Source organism: Lactuca serriola, chromosome 9, assembly GCF_051521515.1.
Source record: "Lactuca serriola cultivar US96UC23 chromosome 9, Lser_US96UC23_V15, whole genome shotgun sequence".
NCBI lineage: Eukaryota > Viridiplantae > Streptophyta > Magnoliopsida > Asterales > Asteraceae > Lactuca > Lactuca serriola.
In genome coordinates, this window is record NC_136416.1 from 208416522 (window position 1) to 208435330 (window position 18809).

At 37.5% G+C, this 18809-nt stretch overlaps 2 protein-coding genes across 2 annotated transcripts; one reads left to right on the forward strand and one right to left on the reverse strand.

Annotated features, from left to right (window-relative positions):
* Nucleotides 1-8800: 8800 nt before the first annotated feature.
* On the forward strand, nt 8801-12780 carry LOC145072215 (dicarboxylate transporter 2.1, chloroplastic-like). Its single transcript, XM_079018599.1, has 4 exons — nt 8801-9749; nt 10726-11039; nt 11646-12094; nt 12473-12780. Exons 1-4 carry the CDS (start codon nt 8928-8930, stop codon nt 12586-12588), a joined length of 1701 nt encoding a protein of 566 aa, XP_078874725.1. The 5' UTR covers nt 8801-8927; the 3' UTR covers nt 12589-12780.
* A 1019-nt stretch (nt 12781-13799) lies between these two features.
* MCM9 (minichromosome maintenance 9) lies at nt 13800-17729 on the reverse strand. Its single transcript, XM_079019834.1, has 19 exons — nt 17461-17729; nt 17205-17307; nt 16992-17127; nt 16787-16925; nt 16633-16699; nt 16361-16535; nt 16191-16290; nt 16025-16122; nt 15884-15949; nt 15693-15785; nt 15479-15595; nt 15289-15361; nt 15139-15205; nt 14969-15050; nt 14758-14879; nt 14612-14679; nt 14383-14540; nt 14161-14313; nt 13800-14040 (listed from the first exon to the last, which is right to left on the reverse strand). The coding sequence occupies exons 1-19, from the start codon at nt 17580-17582 to the stop codon at nt 13994-13996; spliced, it is 1986 nt and encodes a 661-aa protein (XP_078875960.1). The 5' UTR covers nt 17583-17729; the 3' UTR covers nt 13800-13993.
* Between the last annotated feature and the right edge of the window lie 1080 nt (nt 17730-18809).

An 18809-nucleotide genomic window follows, 5' to 3' on the forward strand; every position in this document is an offset into this window, starting at 1 on the left:
AAGAGTTGCTTATGTATATATGGTGAAATTGTATATTTTGTGAATTCTAAATTATATATATGATATAACATTGTGGGATTGAAATCCCTATGTACTCACCAAGTTTCCCAACCTGGCCCACTCCAGCTTATTTGTATCACAGGTGTCTATATGAAGTTACATTACATTGAGAGATTAAGGAGATGTAAATCACTAGTGATAATGAATGTAAGTTTTGTTTATGCTTATGCTTTTGTATTAACGATGACATCCCAATGGTTTAAAATAAATAAAAAAAATACATTCTTTGGAAATGCTTTGATAACGTATTTATCATGTTTTTCTTGGGAACAAATTCCGCAACATTTTATTAAAAAGGGTACTCTGATTTTTATAAAGCATAAACATAATCGGTCTTTTCTGGCCGTGAAAATGGGGATGTCACAGATTACCCTAGATTGGAATACCTCTATGAACATAACTCGGGTCTACTCATACTTGAGATCCAAGGATCTATCCTTGCGTCTCATCCACCATTCTCTGATTCGTCACAATCGAGTGCAACTCCCCCGAATCTTCAACAATACATCCAATCCGAACACGCTCCTACAACAGACATAACCAACACAATCTCTATGCCCACAGCCTATGACTTGAATACCATTACGTGGTCCTCAGCATAGGTCTGGATTGCCTCTGAGCCCACAGCATGAGTCTGGTATGCCCTCCTCGGCCCTCAGCTCATGACTGGAATGCTCCTGATGACCGACCGGCATTATTGTCGTCACTTCAGTTGCCCAACACTCCGACCCTGCGAATATCCACTTTCCTCCGCCACTTGAAGGGCCTAATCGATGCTCCTCTCATCAATGAGCAACATAACGATACAAAAACTACTACCACACATTAATCCCAAGTCATAAACCCACTTCAACTCTTCCTACTACCATATGACGTTTCTCAAGCAAAGTCGAACCTCCTTGGTCCCAACTTGTCTGCCCACAACCCAAACATCGGACACCTCACCGATTACTGAACCAAAACACACACACAAACGGCACTCCCACTTGTCTTCCCGAGAAGAAACCAATTGGCTGGACCTGCTTCCACGCCCTGCCACCAACTCCTGCCACCATAATGAATGTTACATGACCCACGTCAACCTCACATCCGACCCGGTCTTTAGTGACCCATCTTCTCCTTACTTTAGACACGGTATGGCTCTATCACAGATGAAACCAACCCAAGACACATCACAATAACTCAAACCGTCATCGACATACCTACCACTACCGGCCAACAAGCACGACACTCATATCTAACCCATATATCACCCCCTTCGGGTTAGGATACCAACATGTCTAATCAATTCAACTATCGAGTCGAAATTCTCAGGGTTTGTTGGCCTACCGCTCCAACCTTACCGCTCCCTTCGAGCCTCCATGCCTACGACTTACAGTCGGCCCGCACCGGGTATCTTAGCCTACTGCATAGAGCAGGACCACCTCAACCCTATCCAAATGCCATAGACGATCATGAGAAAGATCTAACACGATTCCCAGAACTTGAATGATAGGATATTCTAATCCCAAAACTTACTAATACCCATTCGGATCCACCTCCAATCCCCAACTGGAGTATTACCCGATCCAAGAAGACAAAACCTCAGAGACACTCTGAACCGCTGGGATCACCAAGATCCTTAGCACTCTATCTGATCTCTAACAACAACTTCCGATCAAACCAAAATACACTAGAGTCTTCAGCCTATTCCAGCAACATGTTCAATAATTGGGGACAGACCTAATGATTGATATAGCATAGTAGTATACCCAATACCCGCACATAGTTCTACAAACACATACAGGGTCTTCAGCATGACTAGACCGCCTTACCAGGCCTTCAGTCTATCTGGACCACTCTTAGAACCTTCAGTCTAACTGGTATGCCCCACTAGCCTTCATTCTATCCGGGCAACTCTAAACTGTTGAGCACCTCCCTGGACCCCCTTCCTGATGCTCTCTCCCATGCATCCTGTTCTCACCCACTTGGGGCTTCGAACTCCGGATCTACTCTGTGGACTATATCCCCAGCCTAACCCAAGGCCTCATGTCAATCGTCCACCCTCTCGGAAATCTGTGATATATACTTGTCCAGCATGACCACCACATACGCTAAATAACTCACACTCCTGTGTTGAATGCACTGCTGAGCCCTGGCAGCTAACAAAACCCTCAATCTATCAATCCAAAAAACCTTAGAGTCGAGCACACCCTCGACCGAATACTCTAACGGAACTCGATTCTTGACTAAAACTCCAACCTGGTTCCCCAACTTCTGCTATCAAGCACCCAGAAGACGTTTTCTTATGTTGGGGAGTTTTGTCGAACCCCCAATCAACACAACCCTCAAACCAAGCAGCCACTAGAGCCTCCATTCTCCCTATCGGGTTGTGAAACTTATCACCGTTTCAAAACCTCTCCCACTTCCGCATCTCATGGTAACCTCCCCCACTTAGATTCAACTAAGCCTTCAAAATACATGAAAATTAGAGGATTCTAAATCCTTCTCACTTCCCAACGATCGATCTGATAACGACCAACTCTTTCCCACTAGTGCTCCATTGCTAGATAATCCCAATCGATCACATACTTCTAAGAACCAGATGAACACTTCTTCAATCCCAGTGAAACCTTCAGCCACTAATGCTTGAACGACCCCACACTCATGTTCCGAAGATCAACAAATAAATGCTCCAACTAACACCTCGGCAACGAACCCCTTCCATTGGCGCTTGAGTCCGTCAATCACTAACGGTTGCTAACCATTGAATCCTGACAATGCTGAATAACCCTTCTGTGGGACCCTATCCGCAGGCCTCCCACATAATACCCCCTTTTCCAAAGGTGTACCAAACAAGCTTCCCGCTCTCGGGCTCTAGAAATCATTCTCTTAAGGGTTCGCATCCTGACTCTAAATCCAGCTCAAACACCCATAGCTGAACTGCAACAACTAACACAACCTCTGCCCTAAACCGAGCTACAAACTACTCCCAAGATATAGTCTACAATCCTAAAAGTGCAATAGATTGCACAACCAATCCTTTCCATCCGATACAAGAGATCCAAGGCAAACCGGTCCTCACAAATATTTATGCCACGTTGACTGTCCTGTGCTTACCGGCGCTGAATAATGTTGCCTATTTCTGCAACCAACTGACCCCGAGCTGGAATACAACCTGATCCTGGGGTCACAAGTCTGCTCACTCCTTCGAGCTCGAAAGAATGAGAAGGCACAATCCTTGTCCTACAAAACGACAATCCAATCCATCAATTAACCATTCCACTTCCAGCTGCAAAATCCCAGTTTAACATAATCACCATTCCTTTCCGGAGTCCCCGCAACACATAATCCGGCCTCGAGCAAACCCCCGAGCCTCAAATCTAGAACTCATAAGCTAGACTCCCCCGCTCAACCCGCTGAAATATAACGAGTACAGATCATCTTCCTGATCCCAGATAACCGCAGCCCTCTACTCATCAGAATATGTACCAATAACAAGTCCTGGTACTGGAAAAGCTCGTCCAGCTCCTCTCCCTACCATCGTTACAGTTGTTTAAGTTGTCGCAACAGCCGTCTCAGCAATGGCTGCATAGTGCTCGCCGAAATACTCAGCCATGGCGGTCTTAATAGACCCGACATCTCCGGAAACTGCCCCCGGACAATCTTGATCACCTACTCCCGAATATCTCACTAACACGATCCCCTGAAAATGTTGGCCTATCATGGCTGCCCACTCCTGATCCTAACCTGGATCTGGTCTCAAGACGTCTTGAATATTCCATACCATAACTGGGAACCACCTCCCAACCCAACCCTAGGGGTTGTGACTTCCTTGATATGCGTATGGGTCATGTGCTTTCAGTAGTATGGGCCCATACTACCTTCCACACCTACCCATATTTGTCTCAAGTATCACCACAACATCCTACCATATACATATACATAGTGAGCGATAAATCCTCACTCCTAAAGGAATGCTAAATATCTCATAACTGGCCTCCCGACCTCTCACTACCCACCCATCCATGAAACTTCCACCAACCCCTGCAGCACTAGTGTATGCTAGACATACATAACGTTGGACCCTATAGACTTTCGAATATCCAATCCTACCCTAAGCCCTAATCAATAAGAACAGAACATAAGGCCATATCAAACATTCTCAGGCTATAAGATCTTAATTATATACAATTGTGATGCATACACAAGAAACTACAATAATGATGTCAGTATTATATAAGGAGAACCCTAGGCTAACAAGCATCATGTAATCAGACAATTATATCATGCGATTCCTGAAGATCCCTAGCCTAGTACTAGCATGCTGTTCTAACATATCACAATATGAAATAGCCGTATGGTATTTTGGGGTCTACTTACTGGCTTCAGCTGATCGTACACTTCGCACCCTCTTTTACTTATTTTGAAAACCATTTAAAAATCATTTTGAAAATCTTTTTTTGATTTGAGACTGGATTCACACGAGTGTTCCTCCAATTCACTCAAACCAAGGCTCTGATACCAACTTGTCACACCATAAAATTCGAGCAAATTTAAAACTTTTTAAATCATTTGAAACCATTCAATTATTACAATTTGTTTACAAAATAGTTTATACATCAGAGTTCCCAGAAATCATAATCGTCAATCGAGGAAGTGTACGGTCACACCTTCGCCTACCCGCAGCCATCCGTTGAACCTGAAACAATAAACTAAAACTGTAAGCCCGAAAACTTAGTGAGTTACCCCCAAAATACCCATACACACAACCATACACATACAGCAATGAACAACATACTATGGGTCCAGTCAACCACAATATGAGTCTCCCTCAGCTCGTATCGGGAATGCTCCCAAGCCCACAGTACGAGTCTCCCTTAGCTCGTATCTGGAATGCTCCCGGGTTTGTTGGTTACCGCACGGAGCAGTTTCACCTCAACCCATCCCACATAATATGTCGACATATAACACAACTAATACGCATACATATAACCACATCATACTACAGGTAGTCCTACAGATCTACCTAACTGGCATAACAACTAGCATGTAGACAGTCAGACCAACTATAGGTCGCTAAGCATAACCACATCCGATCTACCAGGATACCGATCTAACAGATCATACTAGCATATCACCATCTTATCTACCAGGATGCCGAGCTAACATATCACAATAGTAACTATCTCAAATAACAAATCAAAGGGTCGGCCTTGGTGCCTTAGACCCTTGAGTATAGTGAGGATAACTCACCTTGCAATGCCGGATGGAACCACGAAATCACGCTCCCGAAACACCGCCCCAAACTCCAACACCTATAACCATCAATGATCCAATTCATAAATATTCGCTTACCAATTACTCTCAAAAGTCAAATTGGTCAACCCTTGGTTCGAGGTCAAAGTCAACTGTCAAGATCAACAGTCCATGTTGACCTCAACTCGTCGAGTACCCTCAGCTACTCGTCGAGTTCCTTGCATAACTTGCCAACTCGCCGAGTCACCATGCCACTCGCCGAGTCCAAGGCAATCTTCATCAGACTCGTCGAGTTGTTCATCCAACCCGTCGAGTTCATGACCATCTTCATATGACTCGCCGAGTCTACCATGCGACTCGTCGAGTCCCTTCAGTCCTTCATCCATGCAGATGCTTTTTAAGCCATGCCAAGGCTCCATACTACAGATCCAAGCTCCCAAGGCATTCTTATCACATAAAGTTGCAAACTTTACGTGCATGCAAGGCTCTAATGACTCAAAATACCAAAACCAAGCTTGAAATGGGGTTTTACACTTAAGGAGGGGTTCATGCTTGCCAAAGCTGATAGCTTTATGGATTTATAAATTAAAGAGAGTTCAGATCTGAAGTTACAACTTCAGATCTAAGCTCATACCCAAGAATAGCTTCATAACCAAGCCAAGAAGCCCTAACTTCATCCAAAGAGGCCTAGAAAGGAATGAGGCCAAGATCATGAATTGATACCTCAAATGAAGCTAGCTGAGATAGACTTCATACCCACAAACATTCTTGCTTCCAACTTGTTGATCTTCAAGCTTCTTGCATCAAGGTCTTCTTTCCAAGCTTGAAATTTACACTAATATGGAGCACACACACGAATTAGGGTTTCTGGACACTCAAGAGGCCGCAAAGGAACTAAAGGAGGCTAATGATCCCTTAAATAGGGTGCCAAACCCCGGAAATTAGGGTTTCACCCTCCAACTCCAACTCGTCGAGTCACTCTTCCGACTCGGCAAGTTGGTCACTTAAACACGTTGCCCAAACCCGTTGCTACTCGACGAGTCAGGCAACCAACTCGTCGAGTATATCTTGAATTCATGAGAATTCATAACCATAAATTGGTATTCGAGAATCGGGGCGTTACAGAACATCATATATTTTTTCAATTTTGTTCAATGTTAAGCATTTCCATTTGAAATCATATAATTTTTTTTTTACATTTGAAATCGTATAAATACATTTTTTTCAAACCATTTTCTATTAGAAACGTGTTCAAACAATTTTCCAATTTATACGGTTTCAAATGTAATATATATATATATATATATATATATATATATATATATATATATATACACACACGGTTTCAAACGGAATCTTTTACATTTGAAACCGTATAAATATATTTTTTTCATTTAAAAAGCATATTTTTTGTATAATTAAAGGTTTTTTTTACATTCAAATCATAATGTTATGTATAAATATGTATTAATTATATTATAAATGTATTTTTCATGTATTTGATTATGTGGCACGTGACATAATGATGGAGTAACATAAAACGATATTTGGAATAATCTAAGAAAACTAAATTTAGACTTCATGTAAAATCTAAAATTCAGAAACATAAAATACATTGTTTTGTTTGATGTTCTTTGAAACAAGATTTTTGCATAATAATGTTAAGTGAAGACAGAAATATTTCGGCATTAACCAAAAATTATGAATATATATACAACGAACGGTCCCACCTTGGTAATTAAAGCGACCTTCGAACTCTCGTGTTTCCGAGATTAATATATACATAACATAGTGGTTTGAATGTAAGCAAAACATTGTATTTATACAAAAATATCGTTTTTAAATGAAAAAATGTATTTATACAGTTTCAAATGTAAATATATATATATATATATATATATATATATATATATATATATATGTATATTTATACCGTTTCAAATGAAAAATGGTCAACATTGAACCAAATTGGAAAAATGATTTCAATTTAGAACAAAAAAATGGAGTTTCAAAATTGAAAAAAAAAATTAAAATCTTAATGTTAAAATTGAAAAGGTGAAAACTTAATGTATTTTGTAAAATAAATCAATTTTAACAAGTCAGCGAACTGGCACATCATCATATCATGTCAGCAGACAACCGTGTTGACCGGTTAAATGGTCAGAATTGTAATAAACTGAAAAACATTATCAAGTTTTAGACAAAAAATATCAAATTAGAATTTCAATGTAAATGTAATGACTTTTGTGTTGTTTACCCTTTAAAAATATATTAACATATAATTGTTTTTAACTTTTATAAGAACTTCTCCTGTTAAAGATGTTCTAAATAAAAAATTTTGGATTTTGAACTTTATCATAACATTCGAAGTATGAATACCTTTTCTAGACTACTATTGGGATCTCTAATTTCCACATATTAAAAGTTGGATTTATTAAAATTTGATTGATTTTCTCCTTGTTTGCTATACTTCATTTATTCTGTCCAAATTCATATAACTTAGTTCATAAGTATGTGCATCGAGGTCTTCGATATATGTTTAATTGAATGTGAAGGTCTGAAGGAGATGTTGAAAACTTGAAATTGATTTTATATTATTTTTGATTGCCATCATCTCATGTGCTTGCCCATACAATTATTGTCAAAATTAAAATAAACAAATAAATAAATAAAATACGCCATCTCTACTTCCAATAACCGATCTTACTATCAAGTATCAACATATGTATTATAGCTACACAAATACTTGTGCGCTGTGTAAAAAGAAATAAATATATGATTTTATATTAAATTAAAAAATTTATGTATTTTTTTTAACCTCAGTAAAATTTCTTAATTCTCTCATACAAATTGAAACCAACATACATACAAATTGAAAATTAAAAAGACGAGAAACTACCAACCTCTTATCACGACTCACGAGTTGAAGAGACCGGCGGGGGAAATGAACGTGATATTATATTCAGTGAAAAGAAAATGTTCAGCACTACATTTTTTAATTTAAAAATACATTATTTTATTTTTAGTTTTTTTTTTTTTTTTTTTTTTAATATTCCAAGTTTTTTTATAGGAAACAAATTAATGAGATTGATTTTGGTTCATGCTTCTTATGAACTTTACATAATAATATTTTTATAATTGGATATTATTAAAAACAAAATCTAGCCTAATTTTTGAAATTTTTTACAAGAAAAAAAAAATTACAATAGCCAAGAAAATGGGCCATATTGGGCTGCGATTTCCGTGTTTTGGGCTACGATACATACGAAGATGGATACCAGAAACATGAATCGGACTTCGGCCCAAGGCTTTTGGTAGCCCACCAACAAGGAGCCCAACAAAGACCAGCAACCCACGAGCAAGACTCCACGAGTCGTGGGGGAAAACAGTTGACATGAAGTTGCAATTTGTATATACATGAGGGACCATTTCTGTAATATAATCTCTAAAGTTTAACTAAAATACAATTTTTTTGGCAGATTAGAAAATAATAAAAAGTGCATAGTTTTAGCCGCAAACAGATTCATATTCCTGGGCACAAAACAAATTCTGTGGCGGACTCATCTTCGTGCTTTCCGCCCAGCCATCACCATTTCTGTGAATCTCAGAGCTTCTTCTCCGCATTGGCAATGGAGGCTTCAGCCCTTTTCTCTACTGCCTTCTCACCACCTTCCATTCATCTTCGATCTCGTATTCTCACTAAATCTCGACCCCATGTTTTCCCCACTAAAAAAACCAGTTTCCATCCCCTCCTCCGATCACCACCACCCGTCGCCACCAACGCTCGCCGCCTCTTCTTCACCACCACCTCCAAACCCTCCCTCTTCACTTCCCTTCCAAAACCCCTCAAACCCATCTCAGCAGCATCAACTAGTGTGAGCTCAATCGCCGAACCAAAGAAAACCCAATTACAAGGCGCAAAAATCGTACCCTTAGCACTTTCAATCGCGATCGGTCTACTAGTGCGTTTCGTTGTCCCAAAACCAGTTGAAGTCACTGCACAAGCATGGCAACTCCTCTCGATTTTCGTCTCAACCATTGCCGGACTTGTTCTCTCTCCGTTACCCGTCGGCGCCTGGGCTCTTTTAGGTCTGACCACCACCATTATTACCAAAACCCTTACATTCACCACGGCGTTTAGCGCCTTCACCAACGAAGTCATTTGGTTGATTGTGATTTCTTTCTTCTTTGCTCGTGGGTTTGTTAAGACCGGATTAGGGGATCGAATTGCGACCTATTTCGTGAAATGGTTAGGGAAAAGTACACTGGGTTTGTCTTATGGATTAACTTTGAGCGAGGCTTTGATTGCTCCGGCGATGCCCAGTACCACCGCCAGGGCCGGCGGAGTGTTCTTACCCATTATTAAGTCCTTATCACTGTCAGCTGGGAGTAAACCCAACGATCCATCTTCAAGAAAACTCGGTTCATATCTTATTCAGTCTCAATTCCAGGTTAGCTCAGCCCTAAAATTTTCAATTCGAGTGCATTTTATTTGCATTTTGGTTTACTAATTTCGCTCAGCTTCATACATTTGTCATCGATGAAAGTAATATGATTAAAATACATTAATTTGATTCATCTAGTCACTAATGGCCATGAGATTTGCAGTAAGATTACACAATTTGAATTTTAAAATTGAAGAATTGATGCAGAAAACTAATGATCTTTGCACCCAGTGATTAACCTCATTTGTTAATTATGCTTATTATTTAATTTCATGGGTCCATATTCAATGTCGTGAGGATAAATGGAGTCTTCTAGACAAATGGAATTTTTTACAAGTTGTCATTAAATTACATCTTTATGTGCATTAAGTATGGCCTCTAATGGAGCTAGAGGGCAAGTTTTAATTTATTAAGTTAATTGATTACTAGTATGGTCAACTTTAAGTAGAGGTCTTGTTTAATATTCGAAATATGAAATTTTTTGATTTTTCATATTTTATTGCCTTGGACTTGTGGTTTGCTTTTAGAATTATATAAATATTTCATTCCTAGAATTACTTATTTCTTCCTATTACAACATTGTACCTTGAAAAATATACCCAATTGTAGCAATCTCATCTTAATACAAAGCAACTTTCACTATTACAATAAGAAAAAAATCAAAATTACAGTGCTATATTTGGGTAGATTTTCCAAACTACAATGCCTAACAAGAAATAAAATGTTGTTATAGAAAGAAACAAAAGTAGGATACTAGAGTCTATAACACACAAATATACAAACATACATTAATATTTCTTGCATTTAACCCAAAATAAACGAGCACAAAACTAGGGTTTAATGAGGAAAGCCTCATTTCCTTGACTTTCTGTATTAAAGTCAAAAAGAAACACCTATATATAGCTTATGATATCAACTAGAAGGACAAAATGTTTGTTATTTTGATGAATTTGTTGATATAATTAAAAAATTTATTTAACAGAGTGCGGGAAATTCTAGTGCTCTTTTTCTAACTGCTGCAGCACAAAATCTTTTGTGTCTAAAATTGGCTGAGGAGCTTGGATTAGTGATTGCAAGTCCATGGGTTTCATGGTTCAAGGCTGCAAGTTTGCCTGCTTTTGTTTCACTTTTACTTACTCCATACATTTTGTACAAAATCTACCCTCCAGAAACAAAAGATACACCAGAGGCCCCTGCCATGGCTGCAAAAAGGCTTGAAGCCATGGGTCCTGTCACAACTAATGAATGGGTCATGATTGGCACCATGATTCTTGCAGTGTCTCTATGGGTACTTGGGTACGTAATTTCTTTATTTTAGTCTTTTAACATTTTTCATTATGTGGGTCATGGTTATATATAATATACGCGAGAAGAAATGGTCCCCTTTTGCTTAAAAAAAGTGAATATGGTTGAAAAGATTGTAATGTAAAAGAATAAGGGTTAAAATGGTGAGAAATCGCAACCTACTTAATCATGATTTGTTTATTATAGCATCCTACATTCATTTTTTGTCTATTACAACATTTGTACTTTGAAAAATCTACCTAATTATAGCAATGAAATCCAATTACAAAGAAATTTTCGTTTCTATAATTGGATAAAACTTTCAATGTACAACGATCCAACAAGAAAAAGAAATTGGAAGTAGAATGCTATAATTTGGTAGATTTCCTACGTACAATGCATAAAAAATCATAACAACAATGTTGTAATATAAACAAAAGAACATTGCTATTTCTTGCATCTAGCCCAAAAATCAAAACAAAAATCGTTGTGACTCTACTACATTACATACCCTAAAAGAATTAGATATAATAGCATATACCCTTGTGGAAAACACCACGGGACCCACAAAATGATATAAACAAATACAAATATATGTAACATGGTTTTGTTTTCTAGGGACAAAATTGGAATACCAAGTGTAGTCACCGCAATGTTGGGATTATCGGTATTGTTATTATTAGGAGTACTCGAATGGGACGACTGCTTAAGTGAGAAATCGGCGTGGGACACTTTGACTTGGTTTGCAGTTCTTGTGGGCATGGCGGGTCAATTAACAAATCTTGGAATAGTGACATGGATGTCTAGTTGTGTAGCTAAGTTCCTTCAATCTTTCTCTTTAAGTTGGCCCGCAGCATTTGGTGTTCTTCAAGGAGCTTACTTTTTAATCCACTACATGTTTGCGAGTCAAACGGGTCATGTGGGTGCCTTGTACTCTGCTTTTCTTGCTATGCATTTGGCGGCCGGAGTCCCCGGTGTGTTGGCGGCACTTGCTTTGGCTTACAATACGAATTTGTTTGGTGCTCAAACTCATTATAGCAGTGGTCAAGCCGCGGTTTACTTTGGAGGTTTGTTCACTTTCTTTCTCTTAAATTGTTTTCTTTGTGGATGTCGTTTGACTTTTTTTTTGAGGTCAAATAAAATATTTTAAAAGAAAACTTGAGCAATCATTGAAGTGTGGGAGTTTCAGTTTCAATGTCTGGTTGGTTGGGTAGTGGGGCCCTTATGTCGGCCACGTTTTATGTACCTGATTTATATCTCGCATGATGATAACCAATTTGTGGAAACGTTTTACTTTCATTTCTTTTAAGTACGATATTGGCCTTAATAAGAAAAAAAAATCGAAAGTAGAATGTTGTAATAGAAAGAAGTGAAAGTGCATTGCTATTTCTTGCATTTAGGTAATTGGAACTAACTTTGTTTGTTTTGTTCTGTTTTGTCAACAGCGGGATATGTGGACCTCCCTGATGTATTTAGAATTGGATTCATTATGGCTTGTATCAATGCGGTGATTTGGACGGTTGTTGGCGGTGCATGGTGGAAGTTTTTGGGGTTGTACTGATTCTTGAGTACTTCCATGTAAGTAGAAGACATCTTTCATTTCCGATAACACCCTTCATTCGCAATAGGGTTTTGAGCACTAAAGAAAACCTCACTAATTTTGTACTTTTGGGTTTTGACATTTTGGTATCAACAATGAACGTATGTAACAAAGACTTATTTGAGAAAGTCAGATTGATTGTTGAGTTGTGGATTTGTAGTTGCATAAAATGCATTTGTTATATTGTGTTTGACATGCGTTGGACTGAGATTTATGTCAGTGAGACGAAAATTGCAATTATTTGTCACATCCGGAACAAAATAGGACCAAAAAATTGTAATTCATTATTCGTCCAACTGAAAGGTGAAACAAAATGAGAAAGATTTGCTATTGATATATCGTATATGTAAAAATATATATATATATATATATATATATAAATATTCTCATAAAAATAGCCCTAAAAAATTTGTTTAGTTTAATAATGTTCCTTGTAACAAAGGAAAAGGTAGCCTTCATATGTTGGGATGGATGGTTTGTTTATGGTCTTGGTTTGTGTGAAGTCTAGCACACATATGGGCATATAGGAGGATAATGAAGTGATAAGGTGTCTCTTGGACAGATAGAAGGCCATTAGCAAAGAAGAGCAAGATCTTTTTGTCAAGAGTGAAAATGGATAAAGGAAGAGCAGTGTACAAGTTTTACTTCAAAGGGTATAAGCTATAGTAGCATTGTTGGTCTGTATTTGGGAATTGGTGGGAATGGTACTCAAATGTGTGGCAAACATAGTACATATATCTTGCCACCTTGTTTCATGATTATAACTTATAAGTTTACATCAAATAATTTGAACCCATGTGATCATGACTTTTAAATGAAATATCGTTATATCCTATGAGTAAAATATGTAATATTGATAACATGACAAATTACCCCTCACTGCCTCACATTACATCAATTAAATATTTGTTTATGCAACAATTTTTATTTAATTACTAATTTAGGCGAACAGTTTTCAATTAAACATTTTTTTTTCTTCAACGATATTTATATTTACCTATTTATACATCCAAAACAAAATAAAAATCACTATCAAAGTTGACCTCGACGTGGGTATTTGGCAACATGCAAATCGAAGTTATGATTCTCCACGTGCAAATGTTTTTAAACAGCCTCCATTATTTTATATTAATTAATTCGCTTTTGGTGGTTTAGAAAATTAGCAAAATCAATTAACTGAAAATTAAAATTTTATTTTATACTACTAATATACCTCTACAATTTTTTTTACTAGCATCATATATATTTAATAGCATCTATACTTAATTTCACAGACAATAAAATTTTTTCATTTTCTATCACCTGGTACATCTACATAACCACATACGCCAGATTCTGAGATTCATATGGTTATCGTCGAACTTCATCAAGAGATTTTAAGCTTCTTAAGGATCTGTTCTTCTTGCTTGGCATCTGAACCATTAGTCAAGGACTTTTTTTGTTTAATTTAAAAATAATATCAATGTATTATAACTTATAAGCTATAAGAGAATTTAAAATAAAAAAAAAATAAAAAAATAAAAAAAAGGATACATTCTTGATCAGGGTTATGAGTGAAATTGGAGTGCAATGCATTCCCAACACTATCAACAATGGCCGATGTTGTCATAGATGACTCGATACATAAGATCGCTGTGATGGCATCTAATCGAGTCACTTCGTTTCTAAACATCAATCGTGCATGTGCTACAATCATGATACGTCAATACACAGTACACAATACACAGTACGCAGTATACAGTATAAAAGATTTACCTTGAGCAAGTCGAATTAAACTCTCAAGCATTCGGACAGTAGTCCTTGCTGCATTTTCAGTTGCAATGCTTCTTTGAAGTTGGTAATATCTCGAAATAACATTTTCCGCCTCTTTCGATAGAGTTGGTCTAAAATACCCTTTTACAAAATGTATATAACTGCAACATGGTGTCAAGAGTTAAAAATGCTCCCCATTAAGTTCTAATTATTTACAAATCTGCCATCCTACCTTCTGAGAGTGGAAAGAGGCCACATCTTATCAAGATCTTCATGACATTTATTTTTCTCTGATTCTGCCTGAAATAAAGACCAGATTCAGTCATATGTACGAATGAAGAACAGGGTGCACACAACATCAAGTGGTCTAGCATGTACCTGATCAAGAATATGATCCGAGACAACTTTATCCCATTCGGGATTTTTGGTGTCCAAGAGAACAAGAACTATGTCAAATCTGCTTATTAAAGGCCCAGATAACGTTGTGTTCACAGATAAAGCTGAATTTTGTCAAGAAACAAATTATATTTTGTGACATAATAAAGGGAAAATTAATAATACTATATAATAGTATTCCAAGAAATGATACATTGATTAGGATCATATTGGCCTTTGGGATTTGTTGCGCCAAAGACTATAGTTTTTGTACTCAGAGTGGTTACAAGACCTGCCTGGAAATTAAATAGTTTTTCAATATAAATGACAGGGATCGAAATTGTAGTTTTTTAAAAGATAAAGGGTATATTGGATAATGTATACCTTAGCAATACTTATAGTCTGCTGCTCCATTGCCTCATGTATAGTCGCTCTATCATGTTCCCTCATGCTTCATATAAAGATTACAAAAATATCTTATTTTTTACTTCTTTATTTTAAAAAATTACTTTTTTTTTTTAAATATTGTACTACCTATCGAATTCATCAATGCAACATAGTCCACCATCAGCTAAAACAAGGGCCCCAGCTTCCAGCATCCATTCACCTACAAGTTCCTTGGATTGAATTATGGGGCATTCCATTCCATCAGGTAAAACAAACAGCTTTTTTTTCAGTTCCAGTGGAATCAGCGATTCCATCCTACCAAAGGAACAAGTCTAACCTCCATCTTTGACTGCTGTGACAGTCAATCCAGCACTAGTGCTTCCCAATCCAGTAGTAATAACAGATCTTTTACTCAACTTAGCAGCAAATTTCAAAAACTGAGACTTTCCTGTTCCTGAAAACTTACATAGTTAAATAAAGGGCAAATTCCCTTAAATAAACTCAATAAATTTTGAAAAATTTAATTCAAGAAAATAGAAACTTGGCATCACCTGGATCACCAACAAGAAGAAGATGGGATTCGCCTCTAACTTTTGTCCCTGAACCATCAACATGTTGTACTCCTCCAATAAGTGTCAATGTAACTACATTAAACAACACTTGTCTTCATAACTATTTAATCTAACTTTTTAGGTTAAAATTAGAAAAGTTACCTTTTTAGGTTAAAATTAGAAAAAGTTACCTGCTAGCTTTACAGTGAAGAGCCCATAAACTTGTGGACAAATAGCCCGTAGAATGGCATTTCTACCTGTTATTTTATCTATCAATAAGGTATATATGTATATGATAATAGATGATTACCATAAAAAGAACACAATCTCACCTTTTAATGGAGTGTCTTTGAAATCTGACCAAAAGTTTTCGAATTTCTGAATAACATCATCAGGGATTTCAATATCCAACTTTATCTCATTTATTCGCCTAAAGCAACAAAACCCAAGTTAAACCAAAAGCAAAAAAAAAATGATAATATGCCTATTAATTAGTACCTCACATAATTGGCCACAAATACAGGTTCAAGATCACAGCGAACATCCTTCAAATCTGGTGACCATTTAGCTGTCAAAACTCCTGTGACAATAACATCATCTGCAGATAATCTTATAAATAATTAGACTCCAAAATTCATCCTGCAAAATATAAAAAGATTACATGATACCTCCAGCTTTAACAATGTCAACAAGATCATCCTGCAAAATAACAGGAATTGAACGTGGGATTGCCCCAACACCCAAAACTTGAGTGCTTTCTTGAATCTTCATCTCCTGGTAATCATGACACACTTTGTTTCCATCTAGAAGCTGGAAACTTGTGCTTTCACAGAATTTGGGCTTCTGTAAAGATGATAAAAAAAAATATATAGGTGGCAAATTTGTAATTTTGTTGTATACACTTACTGGAACAAGTAAAGAGTGAAAAATCAAAAATGACCTGAAAGGGGCAAAAAATGGGCTTGGGTATGGAATTTCTGCTTTCGAGTTCAGGATGAACTTTAAACCTGCAAATCAAATAATCAAGTTTGTATTGTATTTAAAGATAATAATGTTTTATAGCTATGGAAAAGAGCAGTTTAATGAAAAGCAACCTCTTTTTACATTTCCTGCATTCATATTCCCTTTCCCCTTCTATCATCTTAATCGATCCAGACCTAATTACTGTTCCTTTCAGAGTGAGAAGAACACCTCGATGCTTCACACGAACACGTCCAATGCTAGGACATAATTCTGCATAATAAGAAACTGTAAGATTCATGAAGTAAACAGAAAGCTTATTGAAAAAGGGAATTTTACCAGGATTATCAAGCATAGGACCACGGATTTCAATCCTAACATGCACAAATTCCTTGATAGTTGGAGGTGGACGTTCCAGACCTTCCTTATAACTTTCATTCTCCCAAATTTTCTTAGTCTGTTCATACATGATCTCCTAAATCCAAAACACTTATGACTTTCGTGCAAATGTATTAATTACAACGGAAGATTGTTATGGAAGAGAAATGAAACCTGAGCCAATTTTGCTGCTTCGTCGAATAAAGGCAAGTACTTTGTTGGTTCGAAAAGGATTTCATGAGCAAGCGGAGAATCGTGCTCCATCACTTCAGCAAAACTGGTAGCAAAAACGAGAGAAAAAATCAATTGAGATTCGTGATTGAACAGGCTCCATAAAGTATAAAATCCATTGTCCCCTGTAAACAGGGTTTAGTCTCTTCTGTTTTCAAAACTGCGAGGCTAAGACTGTTGTTTCTTTTGGGATACGTACTCTACATAGAGGGGGTAATGAAGGCGATGGTCGGAGGAGTGAAGGATCGATTGAAGCTGATCGGAGTAATATTCCGTCAAGAAATCCGATAGGGTTTTCTTTGATCCGTCGTCGTCGTCCATTTCAACAAGTAATTCGATCCCACCGGAGGACCACTTGAAGAAGGTACGCCGGAGAGCTAAGGGGTTTCAATGGATTTGGCGGGAGAGAGGTGAGCAACAAATTGCAAAAACGAGGCAATTTAGTGAGAGGAGGGCAAAGAAGGAATATCGACATAAGTGATCACTTTTTATTTTTGTATCAACTAAAATTGCCCTATTAATTGTCTGGAACGTATCATGTCGGTGATTTTAGTGTCAAATCAAACACAAATTCAAACAGTTACCAACGGTTGTGTTAGATCCCATATATAAAGGCATTCTCGAATGTGGCATGTATAAAGGCATTGTAGAATGTGGCATATATAAAGGCATTTTAGAACGTGGTGCATGTCGGTGATTTTAGTGTCAAATCGTTTAGTATAATCAGTTTTAACTCAAGACAAGATGAACTTAACTTTGGCTATATACAAACATAGAGACGTGGAGTGCACGCTCGGAGAAGCTAAAATGATCTCGAAAACACGGGAGTCTTAAAGCAACGCCTTGGTGGGGTTCCAAGGGGTATCGCCCATCCGCACAATAAGCGGGATAAGGGTGCAAAAGTTACTCACCAAAAGCGGATCTATATGTAAAGGATATAGCATTCGTTAATTTTTGCCAAAAGTCTGTTTGTTCCCAACAAACACAAAATTAAATATTATCATTAATATACGTACTTGCATGTTTGTTTTGTTGCAGAATAAAGACAAAACTTCAAAAATGGTCCCTGTGGTTTCCAGAAATATCAAGTTTAGTCCCTAAGTTCAAAAAATCTCACAGATGGTCCCTGTGGTTTCAAAACTTTTAACAAATGGTCCTTCCGGCTCACTCCGTTAGCATTTCACCGTTAACTCATTATTTAATAAAATATTGCAGGGGTAATTTCGTCATTTCAGGTGTAACCTTCTCTCTTTAAAAGAAATTGCATGTCCGATTTTTGGGCAAATCCTTTAGCTTCATCAGTCGATCATCTCTCCTCCTTTCCACTGTTGCTCGACCGTTGCACCCTTCACGACATCCAATCGCTTCTGATTCAAAGATGGTGACTTGCAGATGTGGGAATGAAGCAATGAAGATCACTTCATGGACGGATCGTAACCCTGGAAGACAATTTTGGAACTGTAGAAGATGTGGTTTCATTCGATGGTCTGATCCCCCTATGTGTGCTAGGGCATTGGTGGTGATTCCAGGTTTGATAAGATCAATGAA